This window comes from Ochotona princeps, chromosome 19 (genome assembly GCF_030435755.1).
Source record: "Ochotona princeps isolate mOchPri1 chromosome 19, mOchPri1.hap1, whole genome shotgun sequence".
Lineage (NCBI taxonomy): Eukaryota > Metazoa > Chordata > Mammalia > Lagomorpha > Ochotonidae > Ochotona > Ochotona princeps.
In genome coordinates, this window is record NC_080850.1 from 15,516,535 (window position 1) to 15,532,659 (window position 16,125).

General features: G+C 46.8%; 1 protein-coding gene across 2 annotated transcripts; it reads left to right on the top strand.

The window, feature by feature from the left end:
- Positions 1 to 5,147: 5,147 nt before the first annotated feature.
- On the top strand, positions 5,148 to 13,096 carry LOC131482601 (PWWP domain-containing protein 2A-like). 2 transcript variants are annotated; one of them, XM_058677351.1, is made up of 2 exons: positions 5,148 to 5,870; positions 12,892 to 13,096. In XM_058677351.1, exons 1-2 carry the CDS (start codon positions 5,284 to 5,286, stop codon positions 13,079 to 13,081), a joined length of 777 nt encoding a protein of 258 aa, XP_058533334.1. In that variant the 5' UTR covers positions 5,148 to 5,283; the 3' UTR covers positions 13,082 to 13,096. The 2 variants fall into 2 exon arrangements, 1 of the variants encoding a protein (XP_058533334.1); XR_009247149.1 differs by lacking the exon at positions 5,148 to 5,870 and adding an exon at positions 7,267 to 7,401 and having other exon boundaries at positions 12,892 to 12,972.
- The last annotated feature ends 3,029 nt before the right edge of the window (positions 13,097 to 16,125 follow it).

A 16,125-nucleotide genomic window follows, 5' to 3' on the forward strand; every position in this document is an offset into this window, starting at 1 on the left:
TGTTCACACCCGAGGGGCTCAACCCTGGAGGTTCTGGGGGGCAGGAGGCATGCTGTCTCCCATGAGTGCCACAGAGCCAGCAAGACCCAGGCCCAGCCTGTCTCCACTGCGGAGGAAACACGACTAATAACCCATTCAGAGCTCTTAGTAAACTCACCTTCGACTAGCTTTGCTCCATGCAGCAAACATGCCAGAGCACAGGGTGATGTATTAAGACCTAAAGAAGGACAGAAGGGTAGGACTCTGTGATGGGGACTCTGCCCCTCTAGTTACCGAGTCACTCATGCCTGTGGCCCTGCATGCCCAGGCCACAGAACCCAGGTTTGGGATCCACCAGTCACAAGGCTAATCAAGCCACATTTCATTTCTTTATGTATGCAATTTATTTGTTTTGATATTTTTTAACACCATCTATCTAACAGATATACATTTATTCAACTTTGTGATGCAGTGAGCTATGGACATGGCTTGGAGAATGCTGATTCTATACCTGAGTCCTGGCTCCTCTGCTTCCCATTCAGGTTCCTACTACTGCATCCTGGGAAGCATGAGATGATAGCTCAAGTGCCTGGGCCCCTGCACTTGAGAGTGTGGGAGACCTGAATAGAGTTCCTGGCTCCTGGCTTGGGCCTGGTCCAATCCAGATTATTGCAAGCATTTGAATAGTGAACTAGTGGATGAAAGATCTTGGTCTCTCTGCCACTCTCTCTCTCAAGTACATGAAAATCAATAAAGCATTACAAATAAATTTTATATATGAAAACATACAATTCCTTAGAGAAAAGGGCAAAGAGCAAAGAAAGCCCACAGCGATGCACCTTCTAGAAATGAGCATTCCCTTGCTTAGCCGCTTGTTTGAGTCTTATAGATGGCTTTTTTAAAAAAAAAAGATTTATTTTTATTGCAAAGTCAGATATACAGAGAGAAGGAGAGACAGAGAGGAAGATCTTCCATGCCAGGTCCAATCCACTGATTCACTCCCAAAATGGCTGCAATGGCTGGTGCTGCATCGATCCTAAGCCAGGAGCCAGGAACCTCCTCCAGGCCCCCTACATGGGTACAGGGTCCCAAGGCTTTGGGTTATCCTTGACTGCTTTCCCAGGCCACAAACAGGGAGCTGGATTGGAAGTGGAGCTGTTGGGACTAGAACTAGTGTCCATATGAGATCCTGGCATGTTAAGGTGAGGACATTAACCGTTAGGCCATGCCGCCAGGCCCCACACTTTTTTAAAGAAGTGATTAGGATGCAATAGCAAATGTAAAAGCAGGTGCCCACTAGACTCGGAGCTGTCAGTCAGAGCAGGCCTTCTTCAGTTTGCATTTATGGCACATGATGTATGACTTGGGTCCCATTGTTCTTCCTCACCTCATCTTATCTGCTCATCTTCTTGCTCTTTCCTTTCCTACCACACTTGTTTTCCTTGTGTTTCCTGAACAGAAGGTGTGTTTTGTCTAAGAACTTTTAGCAGTTACTCTGTCTTTTGACTCAAATGCCAGTCTTGGTTAAAATGTCCTTTCCCCAGAGAGGATTTTTCTCACCATCTTATCTAAGGTACCTGTTCCCTAGCTTCTCTGTCACCTCCCCTGGATCTTACTTGTGGCAGCTCCCCAAGCTGTCGTCTTCTTATTCATTGTTTGCTTCTTTTCTAGCTCTGCAACAAGACAAAGAGGTCCCTGAAGGGTAGTTGCTAAATCTCTGTTCTATAGTGCATGCCTTCTGCATCGCCAAACTTAGGAACTGACACATGATACAGCTTCCATACTTGTTGAATGAGTGGGTCCTGGAAAAGGATCGCTCATCAGGGCTCACCAGTCTTAGGGCTCTTAACAAGTAGTGGAAGAGAGAACTGGAAACGCAGAAAACGTGGAGCAGGCTTTTCAAAGGAAACAGTTGATACATACAAATTTGTAGTCATTCACTTTTCTTTTTTTCAAGATTTATTTATTTCATTGGAAAGGCAGGCTTACAGAGAGAAGGAGATACAATTTTAGTCTAAGTGCTGCCGTAGCAAGCAAGAGAAGGAGATACAGAGAGAAAGATCTTCCATCTGCTGGTTCACTGCCCAAGTGGCCACAATGGGCAGAGTGGAGCAGATTTGAAGCCAGGAGCCAGGAGCTCCTTCCAGGTCTCCCACTAGGGTGCAGAGTCCCAAGGCTTTGGGCCATCTGGAACATGAATAAACTGACTCTGCATAGGATCCCGGGTGTGCAAGGCAAGGACTCTAGCTACAAGGCTACCATGAGGGGGCCCACTGTGGCATCTTAAGATGAATTACTGTGTGAGGCGATCAGGTCCTAGGAGAAGTCTTCTTGGGAGAGATTACACAGGTTGGACACTCAGTCTAGGAGTCTTACAGACATTCTGTTCAATTCATTGATTATGGTCGACTGGAGACAAGTTGTGATGGGGCTGCCGAGAGGGACCTTGTCTGCCTGCTGCCTGCACTCGGCCTGCAGGAGCCTGGCTGCTGAATGGAAGAGTGAGTAACAGGTTATGTACTCAGAAGGACTCAGGACTTCGTTTAGATGGCGTCTGCTGTGACCAGTCAGCCTGGGTAAGGTTCACTTGCCTCAACTATAAAAGTGATAGAAGGGCCCGGCGGCGTGACCTAGTGGCTAAGGTCCTCACCTTGAACAAGCCAGGATCCCATATGGACGCCGGTTCTAATCCTGGCAGGTCCACTTCCCATCCAGCTCCCTGCTTGTGGCCTGGGAAAGCAGTTGAGGACGGCCCAAAGCTTGGGGACCCTGCACCCGCGTGGGAGACCCAGAAGAGGTTCCAGGTCCCAGCTTTGGATCAGCGCAGCACCGGCCCGTTGCGGCTCACTTGGGGAGTGAATCATCGGACGGAAGATCTTCCTCTCTGTCTCTCCTCCTCTCTGTATATCTGACTTTGTAATAAAAATAAATAAATCTTAAAAAAAAAGTGATAGAAGACTGAATTTATAAGATTTTAAAAGAGAGGGCCTGGCTTGGTAGCCTGGCTAAAGTCTTTGTCTTGCATATGCCAGGGCCCCATACAGGAGCAGGTTCATGTCACCCACACAGGTGTGGGTCCGAACACTTTGGGCCATTGTCCACTGCTTTCCCAGTCCATAAGCAGGGGTTGGAAGGGAGATGGATCACCATGGACAAGAACCACTACCCCTATGGGATTCTGACACAAGCAAGGTGAGGATTTAGCCACAAGGCTATCCTTCTGAGCCCTAGAAGTCATTTTTTACTTTTTTTGATTTATTTATATATTTTTTTGAAAGTCAGATATTCAGAGAGGACGAGAGCTGGAGAGGAGATCTTCCATCTTATAATTCGCTGTCCAGATGGCTGCAGTGACTGGAGCTGAGCCAAACTGAAGCCAGGGGCGAGGAGCTTCTTCCTGGTCTTCCACGCAGGTGCAGGGTCCCAAGGCTTTGTGCCGTCCTCGAGTGCTTTCCCAGGCCACAAGCAGGGAGCTGGATGGGAAGTGGGGCTGTGGGGATTAGAACTGGCTCCCATATGGGATCCCCATGTGTGCAAGGTGAGGACTTTAGGCACTAGGCCACTGCGCTGGGCCTCTTTCTTCCCTTTCTGCTGAAGGCATTTTCAGTGTTTGTAATGTGTTTCTCAGAAAAGGCTAACCCAGAGATGTAATTCGAAATAAATGGGCTTAATAACTTCTTAGAGGCACAAGAAACTGAAATTTAACGTCAGAAAAGTCAGGGCAACAGGATACTAAAGAGAGGCCTGTTTTGTTTTTGAAAGATGTATTTATTTAAGAGGCAGATATCGGGGTCGGTGTTGTGACATCTGGATTCAGCCGCTGCCTGCAATGCCAGCAACACATGTGAGTGCTGGTTCGAGTCCTGGTTGCTCCACTTCCAATCCCTGTTAATGTGCCTGGGAAAACAATAGAAGATGGCTCAAGTCCTTGCGACCTTTTACCCATGTTGGAAGAGCTCAATGACACTCCGGTCTCCTGGCTTCATGCTGGCCATGCTATTGTGGCCATTTGGGTGAATTGGCACATAGAAGATCTTTTTTTCTGTATCTCCCCCCAACCCCCACTCCAACCCAAATGTAAATAAATAACAAGCTGGTGGTTGTTGTCTTTAAAACGCAGGGAGAGAAAGCGTGTTTTCCACCTGCTGGTTCAGTGTTCACAGCAGGGAGGGTCGGTCCAGGTTCAAATCAAGAGCTAAAAACTCCATCATAGGCTCAAGTGCTCTAGTCTTCTTCCACTGCCTTCCCCAGTCATGAGCAGCAAGCCCGGTAGGAAGCAGAGCAGCCAGATTCCAATTAGCCCTCTGACTGGGAATGCGTGTCCCAGATGTCCATCTTAACTTGCTACAACTGCTGGCCTTTCCGAGAAGCCGGGAAATAAGAGGCTTAAGCAGGGAGACAGGTGTGTCCATTGCACGGTGGATTTGTAAGGAACAAGTACCGTTCACATAGTAGCTCAGCAGTGTGTGCCAGGATACACATTGGCTTCGTGGTGGGGATGTGTCAGCTCTTCCATGAGCATTTTCCTTCTCTGAGATCGGTAGTTTCCTAGAAAGCTGGGAGAACTCAAGTCATGTGCAGAGTGGAGTTGCTGCCACGAGGTGATGGAGAATGTGTGTGCATCATTGCATCCCAACACTTGACATACTATTCGTTCAGAGAGTGTTTGTATAATTATTCTCAAACTTTAGCTGTCTTTCCCAAAGCTTGTCGTACCCACACTCGGCCGCGAGCAGGTCCGCGCCTAGAAATAACATTTATTCTAAGGGTCTCTGAGCGCGGACACTTGGGAAGCCCCATCCCTCCAGCATTCTCTTATTACTCCTCCCCTCGGTTTCCTTTGAAAGAACTGGCTCGCCACGTGACTCTTTTCCTTTCTCAAGACCTGGCTCATAATGGGCAGGAGCTTGGGCCAACCGTAAAACTTTATTTTGTCTTCCAGCCAATAGAAAGCGCCGATAAGTAGAGGGCTAAGCTTCAGTGACTTTCCCCGCCCCCTCGGAGCCCGCCCCCCCACGCCTCCTCTTGGCTACGACATTTGACAAGTCACCTGGCCAATGAGAAGTTGCTGCTCTGTATGGGAGGGTGGGACTGATTGGATGATAGACGTCCATGCCTGGCCAATGGACTATCGCAGGCGCGGGATGGGTGTAGGCTGGGACCAATGGCGCGGTGCCAATAACGGGCATCAGGGAAAGGGCGGGACAAAAGTGTTCGCGGGAGGGAGGGGAAGGCCTAGGGAAGCAAGCAGCGCCGCCGCCGCAGCTGCAGCCGGAGTTGGAGGAGGGAGAAGCTAGGAAGAAAATGGCGGCTGTGGCTGCAGAGGCGGCAGCGACTGCAGCGTCCCCCGGGGAGGGGGGCGCCGGCGAGGCCGAGCCGGAGATGGAGCCCATCCCCGGCAGCGAGGCCGGCACTGACCCCCTCCCGATCACCGCTACTGAAGCGTCCGTGCCGGACGGCGAGGCGGACGGGCAGCAGTCCGCTCCTCAGGCCGACGACCCACCGCTCCCGCCTCCGCCGCCGCCGCCAGGGGAACTCGCCCGCAGCCCCGAGGCAGCGGGGCCAGAGCTGGAGGCTGAGGAGAAGCTGCCCGTCCGGGTGGCGGAGCCAGAGGCAGCTGCGCCTCGCGAAGGACCCGACCTTCCACCCTCTCCCCCAGCACAGCCGCCGGAGCGGCCCCGGTCTCCGGACGAGCGCGAGGAGACGCCGCTGTCCCAGCCTGCAGCCCCGGGGCTGCTGCCGCCGGCGGGCGGGGACTCGGCGGTGTCGCAACTGATTCCGGGCTCAGAGGTGCGGGTCACGCTGGACCACATCATTGAGGACGCGCTCGTGGTGTCGTTCCGCCTCGGGGAAAAGCTCTTCTCCGGGGTTCTCATGGATCTGTCCAAAAGGTACCGCTCCCTCCCCCAGCGCACCCCGGGGGCGCCCGGGTCCCCAGGGAAAGGCAGCGAACCCGGGCAGCCCCCTGGACCCTCCAGTCCTGCCCGGCGCGTGGCGCGCGCTCCCAGTGGGGCAGACACGAGAGACCCGGAGAGGGCGGCGCCTGCCCCAGGTGGGCGCCAGGCAGGGCAGGTGTGCAGAGCTGTGGGGGCTTGGCGCGGTGTAGATGGGCGTGCGGATCTATTCTCCCACTCCCAGGCTCCTGCTACTTCATCCCGGCTCCCCCTTGTTGAGGCGGGTGGGCTGATGGAAAAGGCAGATGGAATTTTTTTCTCCTCTTGTAGTGAACAGGGTGCTAGCCGGCGGGGTGGGGTTTGGGGAGATTGTGAGAGGCCACTTGTCGATTTGTCCTAGTGTAAGCCTTTAACTTTAGCGAGGCTGGAGAAATGGGGTGTGTTAAGCTTTAGGGTGCCTGAAAGGCTACCTGTTACGCGTTACAGGTGGAGGAGCCTGAGTTAATATGAAGCTTTTGAATGTTCTTACTGTCATGGATTCCCCTCAACTGTTTCAGTAGAGAAATATGTTTTGCTCATTTGAATGATAGCGTTGAAAAAGAGATCATACACTTCTAACCCTTACTGTCAAGGTCGTTTGCCTAAACATCCTCCAATGAGTACTACAGGTACAGTTCTAAATGTACTCAGGGTGAAAAAAGTTGAGTTCACCTGCAAAGCATCTCCACTACATTTTCATCGTTTGATATTGACAGAGAGGCCCTCTTTAAGTAGGAAAAGAAGAGAATCTATTCCAATCTAGGCTCGAGTTAACCTTTCTATTTTCTTCTTTTGCAGATATGAAGTGCAGAGACTCCTATTCACGGCTCTCCCTTCTGTTTCCTGCAACAGCACACACGCTGGTAGTTTTCACCTGTTCGGAAGTAGCTTGTTTAGTACCTTGTGCTCTTAGCTGCTGCCCCTGCCATCAAGGTGCACATCTTTTCCCGTCCAGCAAAAAGACATTTAAAGAATGTTGTCTGGGTGGAAAAGATGGGAAGCCTTTACGGTTACTTGGTGTTTTAAGTTCGTTGTTTTAAAATTTTGGGTTCTAACGTGTGCGCTTTGGTTTTTGTAGTTAGAAAGCAGAGTAACGCGGGGTGGCAAGCTTGCTCAGTTGGTTAATTCCCCACCTCCAATGCCGGTTCACGCCTTGGCTGCTCCACTTCCCATCCAGCTCCCTGCTTGTGGCCTGGGAAAACAATGGAGCCCTAGAAGAGGCTACTGGCTCCTGGCTTCGGATCTGCTCCGCCCCAGCCATTGCGGCCATTTGGGGAGTGAACCAGCGGATGGAGGACCTGTCTCTCCTCTCTGTAGACCTCCGATTCCAATAAAAATAGATATTTAAAAAAGAGAGCAAGGCTAGTATGTTTTCCCTTGCTGTGTTAGAGAGGGGCTTCAGTAGTGTGCTATTGGATCAAACAGAAAAGACTGCCAGTGACTGTAGGAGAATCTGGATTTCAAATCTGCAAAAGGAAGGTGCAAAAAGGTAAGTTGTTTGGAATTGGCATACATAATAGTAATTTCCTGTTTTGAGTTATTTTTTTGGCTGAGAATTGCAAGTTCATGCTTTGATCAGTTTTGCTAACAGTTCTTGCAGCACTAGGAGCTATTCCTAATATGAACCACTTGCATCCGAATGTCTGAGTGAAAGGCTCATACAGCAGGGCGCTGTAACAACTTGTCATGGATGCGGTGACTGCATCTGTATCAGGCGGCCTAGGTTTTGAGGGACATACTTCCTATTCTGTCCTGAGTGGGAGATACACAGAAATGGGGAGGAAGGAAAAGTATTGTGGCTCTAACATTTAGCTGTTCAAGGAAATGTTACTGGACCACTGATTAATTAGTTGAATTTTCCATTTTCATAACATGATATGGAAAAACTGACCTGCCAGTTGCTGTCTGCTTATTGATTGCATTATTTCATATTCAGGTTCAGGGTTAAGAGATGGATCCAAGAGATACTTTTTATAGGCGTGGTCAAGGCTACCACTTTGTTGTACTCATGAGTTACTTTAAAAGTAATTTGTATCTTGATTGGATTGGTCCCTGAATTAAACCTGTAGGTAAAAATATGAAGAGCTTTCTATTGAATACCTGTAGTATGTCAGGCATTGTACCAGAGCAATCTTTGTAACTCTGAAGGCATCTTTCTTCTCTATGGGAGGGAATTGAAGTTTATTTAATTTGGCCAGTTAGCTGTTCAAATGTGGGGTTATTCAATTCTTAAAAACCTATGTTTTCTACTTCCATTAAAAAAAAAAGTTGAGTGGAAGATTTTAGTTTTTTGTTTCTCAAATTGAGTACCTATATAGTACGTATGTAGGAAAATACTGTATATACTATATGTATGTTGGAGTCAACACTGATTTTTTTTTTTTTTTAATTGAAAGGTAGATGTACAAAGAAAGAGACAAAAAGATCTTGCTTCTACTGATTCACTCCCCAGAAAGCTGCAACAGCCAGAGCTGAGCCCATTCGGAGCCAGGAGCTTGTTTCAATGTCTCCCACGTGGGTACAGGGTCCCAAGGCTTTGGCCCATCTTCTACTGCTTTCCTAGGCCACAAGCAGGGAGCTGGATGGGAAGTGGAGCTGGTGGGATTAGAACTGGTGCCCATATGGGATCCCAGCTCGTTCAGGGCGAGGACTTTAGCCGCTAGGCCACGCCGCCGGCCCTAATATCTATCAATGCCTTTTGAAGTTAAAAATTTGTTCACTGTGTGAAAAAGATGCGTGATCCTACAGCATAGAGTTCAGTGTATATGTGGTTGGTTAAGAAGCTACTTTTGTAAACATTGAAATTCTGTATTTTTTTCTCATTGGGTTGAAGAAATTTTTAAGATTTTTTTTTTGGTGAAAAGGAGCATGACACAAAAAGGAATAGAAACCAGGATTAAGTAAATTATTTTAAAAATTTTAATGTATTTTCATCATGTGAAAATCAGAGACAAAGATCTTCCATCTGCTGGTTTATTCAAATAGCCAAAAAAGCCAAGGCTGGGCCAGGGTGCCCTAGAGGCGGCAAGCAGTAGCCGAGTAGTGGAGGTGTGCATTGGGCTAGGATGTGCCACGGGGCCTTAACTGCTGTGTCAGCTGCCTGCCCCTGCAGAGTAAGTAGGTTGTTGAGCAGGCCTGGTCTCTGTTAATGCTATCTTTGAGCCAACCATTGTGCCCCTCTAGACTATTTTCTTCAGGTGTTAGGAAGCTCATTTGTCTGGCTTTGGGCAGTTGACTTAAACACAAAGAACACACTACATGCTATATAATATATATATATTTTTTTTTTGGTCAGGAAAGATGATTTGCTATCCAGAGGGATTGTGTTGCCTAGTGATGATGATGTGGCCATCTTAGTTTGAGTTCACTCTGATTGCACAGCAACCAGATTGACTAATGATGCCCTTTTCAGAAGAATCCCTATCCTTAAGCGGTGTGTTAAGTGAATGGAGTGAACATGTGGCTTGTTCCTGTATTATCCTGGTTTTGTTGCTCTACTTTTATCTTCTTGCTTTGCCTAATAAATGATATGGTCACCTTAAAATGAGGATTTTTTTTTTCAAGGTTTATTTATTTAAAAGTTGGAGTTACAGAGAGAGGGAGAGACTGTGCGGGGTGGGAGTCTTCCATTCACTGTTTCACGCTCCAGGGACTGCAAGAGCCAGAGTTGAGTCAGGGAAGCCAGGAGCCAGGAGCTTATTTCAGGTCTCCCACTCAGATGACAAGGACCCCAGACTTGGATTATCTTTTGCTTTCTTCGGGCTGTTAGCAGGGAGCTGGATTGGAAGTGAAGCAGCTACATTTGCTACACCACAACACTGGCCCCAATATTATGAGTATCTGGTGAAAAGCAGATTTCTCTGTTTAGCATTGCACTTGTTAGAAACTGAATGTGTTTAGGTAAGGCATGTATTTTTCCTTGCTCCTCCACTTTTTAAAAATATATGTATTTTTTGGGCCGGCGGCATGGCCTAGCAGCTAAAGTCCTCACCTTGAAAGCCCCGGGATCCCATATGGGCGCCGGTTCTAATCCTGGCAGCTCCACTTCCCATCCAGCTCCCTGCTTGTGGCCTGGGAAAGCAGTTGAGGATGGCCCAAAGCTTTGAGACCCTGCACTCGCGTGGGAGACCTGGAAGAGGTTCCTGGTCCCGGCATCGGATTGGCGCGTACCGGCCCGTTGCGGCTCACTTGGGGAGTGAAACATCGGATGGAAGATCTTCCTCTCTCTCTTCCTCTCTGTATATCTGGCTTTCCAATAATAATAATAAAATCTTTAAAAAAATGTATATATATATATATATGTATTTTTAAAGATTTATTTATTATTATTGCAAAGTCAGATATACAGAGAGGAGGAGAGATGGAGAGGAAGATCATCCATCCACTGATTCACTCCCCAAGAGGCTGCAAAAGCTGGTGCTATGCTGATCTGAAGTCAGGATCCTGGAGCAGCATCCAGGTCTCCCTCGCTGGTGCAGGGTCCCAAAGCCCTGGGCTGTCCTCGACTGCTTTTCCAGGCCACAAGCAGGGAGGGGAAGTGGGGCCGCTGGGATATGAACCTGCACCCATATGGGATTCTGGTGCATGCAAGGCGATAACTTTAGCCACTAAGCCATCGTGCTAGGCCCAGAGATTTTATTTTTATTGGAAGAGCAGTTAGAGGAAAGACAGACGACTTCTCTCCTCTGATTTGCTTCCCAAGTGACTGCAATGGCTGGAGTTGGGGCAATCCAAAGCTAGGAGTTTCTTCTGGGTTCCCTACATGGGTGCAGAGGCCCAAGGACTTGGGCTAGCTTCTGCTGCTTTGCTGGGCAGAGACAGGGAGCTTTAACAGAAATGGAGCAGCCAGGACTCAAACTGGTGCCTATATGGGATGCTGGTGCTGCTGCAGGAGTATAGTGTGCTGGCCCCGACTCCTATGCTTTTATACCGACTTTAATACACTTTTATACCCCCTTTTCAGTTTATTTGCTTATTCTCCAGCTCATGAACAGTGCCTAGTAATGGCATTAAGTAAGTATAATCAGTCTTAAATTCATTTGCGGTTTTTTATTCTCCTATACTGTTTCAAAAATTTTTTTAAATGTGTGCTACTTTCACTTACTTGAAAGACTGGCTGGTGTCGTGACAGACCTGGCTAATCCTCTGCCTGCAAGTGCCAGAATCCCATATGGGCACCAGTGCGTGTTTGCAGCTGCCTGCTTGTGGCCTGAGAAAACCCTGCAGGATGGCCCAAAGCTGTGGAAGACAGCTCCTGCCTCCCACTCACCCAACTCTGACATTGTATCCATTTGGGGAGTGAACCTGTGGAGGAAGCTCTTACCCACTTTTCCTCTCCGTAAATGTGCTTTTCCAGTGTTTTTTAAAAAAAGAAAGATGAAGAAATAGAGCTTACTAACTCCCCAGATGTGCATAGCAGCCAGGCCTGGGTCCACTTGAAGCCAGGAGCTCTTACTCCGTGTAGGGCTGCCAGGTGAGTAGCACAGGTACCATCTGCTGGCTCTTACGATGCATTAGCAGGGAGCTGCAAACGGGCAGTTTGGTGTCCCAAGTGCTGGCTTAACCCTGCTATACCTCCTTGCCTGCCATATGCTTTTATAACTGATACATAGTAAGCATCCCTTCAGGTTGCTAAGCTGTCTTAATGATTATTGTGGGCAGAAATAAATTGGTGCTTGTATGATACTTTTTGTTGAATGTGTTATGGGAAATGAACATGAGTATATGGGCTCTTTTCAACATCTGTCAACTGTTGGCCAAACTTGACTACATCATGTAACTGCCCCTATTAAATTGCCTTAAATCAGTTTATCTGTAAGTATTTCAGTATAGATGTGTGAAAAGATGAGAACTTACACTATATAGTGAAAATAGTAGGAACAATTCATGCATATAAGATACCTGGTTGGTGTCAGTATTTAACATCACAAGCTGCCTCAGTAACATCTCAAGAGTGGTAACATGGGCAGTTGGTTGATTTGTCTTTTAAAAATTTAGTTCATTGAAAGGCATAGTGACAGAAATGGAGCTGTCTCCAAGTGACTGCACAGCCAACACCAGGCAAGGCTGAAGCTTGTGGCTGGGACACAGTGCGAGTCTGAGTGTGGACAGGGAGCCACATGTTTGGAGACTCTAATAACGTGCACTATGGGCACTATGGGCTCTGAGATTCCTTTGCCCAGGTGGTAGCAGAAGTGCTGTGCCACAGTGCAATCTGCAATTTGGCTCTTAATTTTATTCCCTCACAGTTGTTTAGATGAAACTTTACTGCTGCTGCTTTTTTCTTTTTTTTAATAAATGCTGTGTGCTGGATATCCCTCCCCCGTTTTCTCCCAGTACCGTCCCACACATTTCCATATCTTAAAATAGCTTCTTTTACTTTAGCTACAACTGTAGGCTTCTCGGGGCTTCTTTTGAAAGCTTCTCTTGTTTTGCATTAGTAGAAATGATTATGGCTATATCTTACTTGCTTACAAACATTCAGACCTCTTCCTTAAACATCTGTTTAGTAATTCCAATCCCAGAAAAGTGGAACCAGTCAAGCTTGTCTGTATATCCATCAGCCTAGGGCTACTAAATTGGTAGTGTCTCAGTCTTAATCCTTACCTGAGGGATGCTGTTGGCTGAGGGCCAGCTGTGTCTCCCTGTACAGGGGATTATGCAAATTCTCCATTCTTCTCCACACCTTGACAAGCAGCTTTATAAGTTGAAATATTGAATATCCTTCTGAATTATATTTATTGTGATCTGAATTAAGGAATCCTAATGTGGTTATATATAGAAAATACTTTTTGGAAATTTGGGGTATATGCATATTAAAAGCGGTAGTACTATCTGGATTGACCTTTTTAGAAATACTGCATAATGTTTGGACATGGGTAGTATTGTTAAGAATTGAGATTTCCATGGGAAATTTACCTTTTTTTTTTTTTTTTTTGAAGGAAATACAAACCTAGACAATGATTTCTTTTCTTTGCAGAGACCTTGAAACGTATGGTGCAATAGCTCTACTTTTGGTGGGAAAAAAATACAGCCATTCTGGTGCAGCAGTGAGTAGTGGCATCAGTAGCTTATACTACAGCATCCGGGTTGAGAATTCAGGCCTCCAAGTAGTATTCTTGAATGATTGTGCTGAGTTGTACATATTTAGAACAAATGTGTTTTGGTGATTATGGTGCTAATGAGCCAAGATGTGTTAATAAGCGTTCTTATATTAGAATAGCAAGGAGGCAAGTACCAATCACTTTCTGGCCCTGACGACTGTAGGTTGCCCATAACTGTACTGTGTTGAGAGTAATCATTTCCTCTGTGATTCACTAACCTGAAATTTATCTTTTAGGAAGGTTATTTGTTTATGAGCATAAAAACTTGGTTTAAATCTGAATGTAAGAATTCTGTAACATGGTTTTAAGAATAGCATGTGTAAAGTAGGATTTCTATGCTGGGTAAACTTGATGTGCAAGAACTGTGCATGGCAAGTTTTATTGGTCTTGGGATTTGCAATGAGGTTAATTTTCAGCCTTTTACATTTTAGTAAGACCTGAGTCATTACAGTTTGAAATTAAAGACATGTTTACTTTTCTTGGAAAGGCATATTTGCAGAGAGAAGAGACAGAAAGATCTTCTATATCTTGGGTCGCTCTCCAAATGGCTGCAACTGCTGGAGCTGAGCCAGTCAGGAGGCAGGAGCCTCTTGGTTCTGCCATGAGGGTGCTGGGTCCAAAGGCTTTGGACCATCCTCGACTGCTTTCCCAGACCACAAGCAGGAGCTGGATAGGAGGTTAAGTAGGCAGTACACGAATCTGTACCCATAAGGGATCCTGGCACTTGGAGGTTGACGATTAGCTATTAGAGCCATCATGTCAGTCCCTAATCGGAACTGGTCTGATCTTCCCAAGATGGACTTTCTGTGGGAGAGATTTAGAAGTTTGTATGTTGTGTACTTACTACAATTGCCATGGCCAGTTAAATGTGTACTGATACATGAAAGATGTTCTTAATAATTTGGGCCTATGAAAGGCATGATCTTTTTCTTAATATTTATACAGTTCTTCATAAATTCCTGAATTAATTTGGACACAAATAAATGGTAGAACAGAAACTTGCTGGCAGATCTTAATGTAAGTAGTGGCTAAATTTTATTTTGAATGGATTTGATATAGAATGTTTTATGTTTTTGCCAAATGTTTTTGGGCTGTGATCCTCAAAACATATGTACCTAATTTCCTGAGGTCCACCCCAGTGTACATTTTTTTTTTTAAAGATTTATTCATTTTTATTACAGCCAGATATACACAGAGGAGGAGAGACAGAGAGGAAGATCTTCCTTCCGATGATTCACTCCCCAAGTGAGCCGCAACGGGCCGATGCATGCCGATCCGATGCCCGCTGATCCGATGCCGGGAACCAGGAACCTCTTCCGGGTCTCCCACGCGGGTGCAGTGTCCCAATGCATTGGGCCGTCTTCAACTGCTTTCCCAGGCCACAAGCAGGGAGCTGGATGGGAAGTGGAGCTGCCGGGATTAGAACCGGCGCCCATATGGGATCCCGGGGCTTTCAAGGCGAGGACTTTAGCTGCTAGGCCACGCCGCCGGGCCCCCAATGTACCTTTTAAATAGCAAATAAATGTGGGTGATTCTTGGTTCACCTTTGGAGACCACTGATTTTTCTGAAACAGAATGGTAAAATTTCCTATTTAAAAATATTTTTACTATTTTGAAGGCAGAGTAGTGATTTTTCATTTACTTATTTACTCCCCAAATGCTCATATAGCAGGTGGCCTTGAATCAGGTCAGTCAGGAAGCTAGAATCCCATTTGGATCCCTCATTTTGGGGTCACCCTCTAAGCTAACTGCTGGCTTACCTGCTGAGCCGAATGATGAGCTTGTCCCACTTTATTGAGGATGGTTTAGAATTGGATGTAATCGCAGACTCTGCAACAAGTGGGCGATGGGCAGCTTGGGTGGCAGGTTTAGATCGTCACTGCAGAACTGGTAATTTAGCTTACAAATGTTTTCTTAAGTTTTTTGTGTGCTCCAAGTTTAAATAGGTAATAATTTTGATCTCTTTCCTCTTGAACCAGTTTGACACAGTCCACTTAATTATAGCTTGGCTGGTTTCTTAAGTCTTTGAGGACTTAGATTCTGTATAATGCTTAGTTTTACCCTTCCTACGTTTGCACCGAGAAGGCTTCCAGATTGTTCTCCTCTTCCCCCCGCCCCATCTTGGTAACCACATTTATTGGAAGGTCTGGGGAAAAATGTCATTTTGTTTCTGCCAACTCGATGGAGGGGCAAGCAGCACAGTACCATCTGTCTGGACATAGAGCACTGGAACATTCTGTTTGATTTGTGTATCATTTATTTATTTATTTTTTCATTGGAAAGGCGGATATACAGAGGAGGAGAGGCAGAGAAGAAGATCTTCTGTCTGATGGTTCACTCCCCTAGTGACCGCAACGGCTGGAGCTGAGCCAGTCTGAAGCCAGGAGCTCTTCCAGGTCTCCCACACAGGTGCAGGGTCCCAATGCTTTGGGCCGTCCTCAGTTGCTTTCCCAGGCCACAAGCAGGGAGCTGGATGGGGAGCAGGGCCGCCGGGATTAGAACTGGCGCAGGCAAGGCGAGGACTTTAAGCACTATGTTATCGCGCGGGGCTCCAGATTTGTGTATGTTTTCATGTCTCTTCATCAGTGTAATTGGTAGTCCTAGTTTCCTCCACATCTCGCAGTATCATACTTACATGTGATATGTACTCAGCCTTTCTCTTATTTTCACATAAGCTTGCTCATCCAGCCTCAGCTTGGTGAGAATGCCCAGTGCTGGAAGTTTATTGCTAATTTTAGTAGTCAGTCATGCTTCCAAACTTTTCCTTTTTCATTTTTTTATTTATTTTTGCTTGCATGTCAGTTAGAGAAAGGAGAGAGGAGGAGAGACAGAGATCTTCATCTGCTGTTGGTTCACTCCTCAAGTGGCTGCAATAGCCAGAGCTGGACCAACCTGGGAGCCCAAGCCTTGGGCTATCCTCTGCCATACCCGGAATGGATTAGAAGTGGAGCAGCTGGGGCACGAGCTGGTGCCCCTGTGGGATCCAGTGCTGCAAGCATGGATTGGCCGGTTACGCTGCAGCCTTGATCCCCAACTTTAGTTTCTATACTTAATGAGGCTGCTGTGTTTTCTGATTTCAGCGCTAGACCCAGTATCAACTAGTTTGTATA

What these genes read in the sequence shown, in the direction of transcription:
- LOC131482601 (XM_058677351.1), top strand. Translation starts at nt 5,284, where the DNA reads ATGGCGGCTGTGGCTGCAGAGGCGGCAGCGACTGCAGCGTCCCCCGGG. An exon ending in CTCATGGATCTGTCCAAAAG is followed by an intron (nt 5,871 to 12,891) that starts GTACCGCTCCCT and finishes TTTTCTTTGCAG; the next exon opens with AGACCTTGAAACGTATGGTG.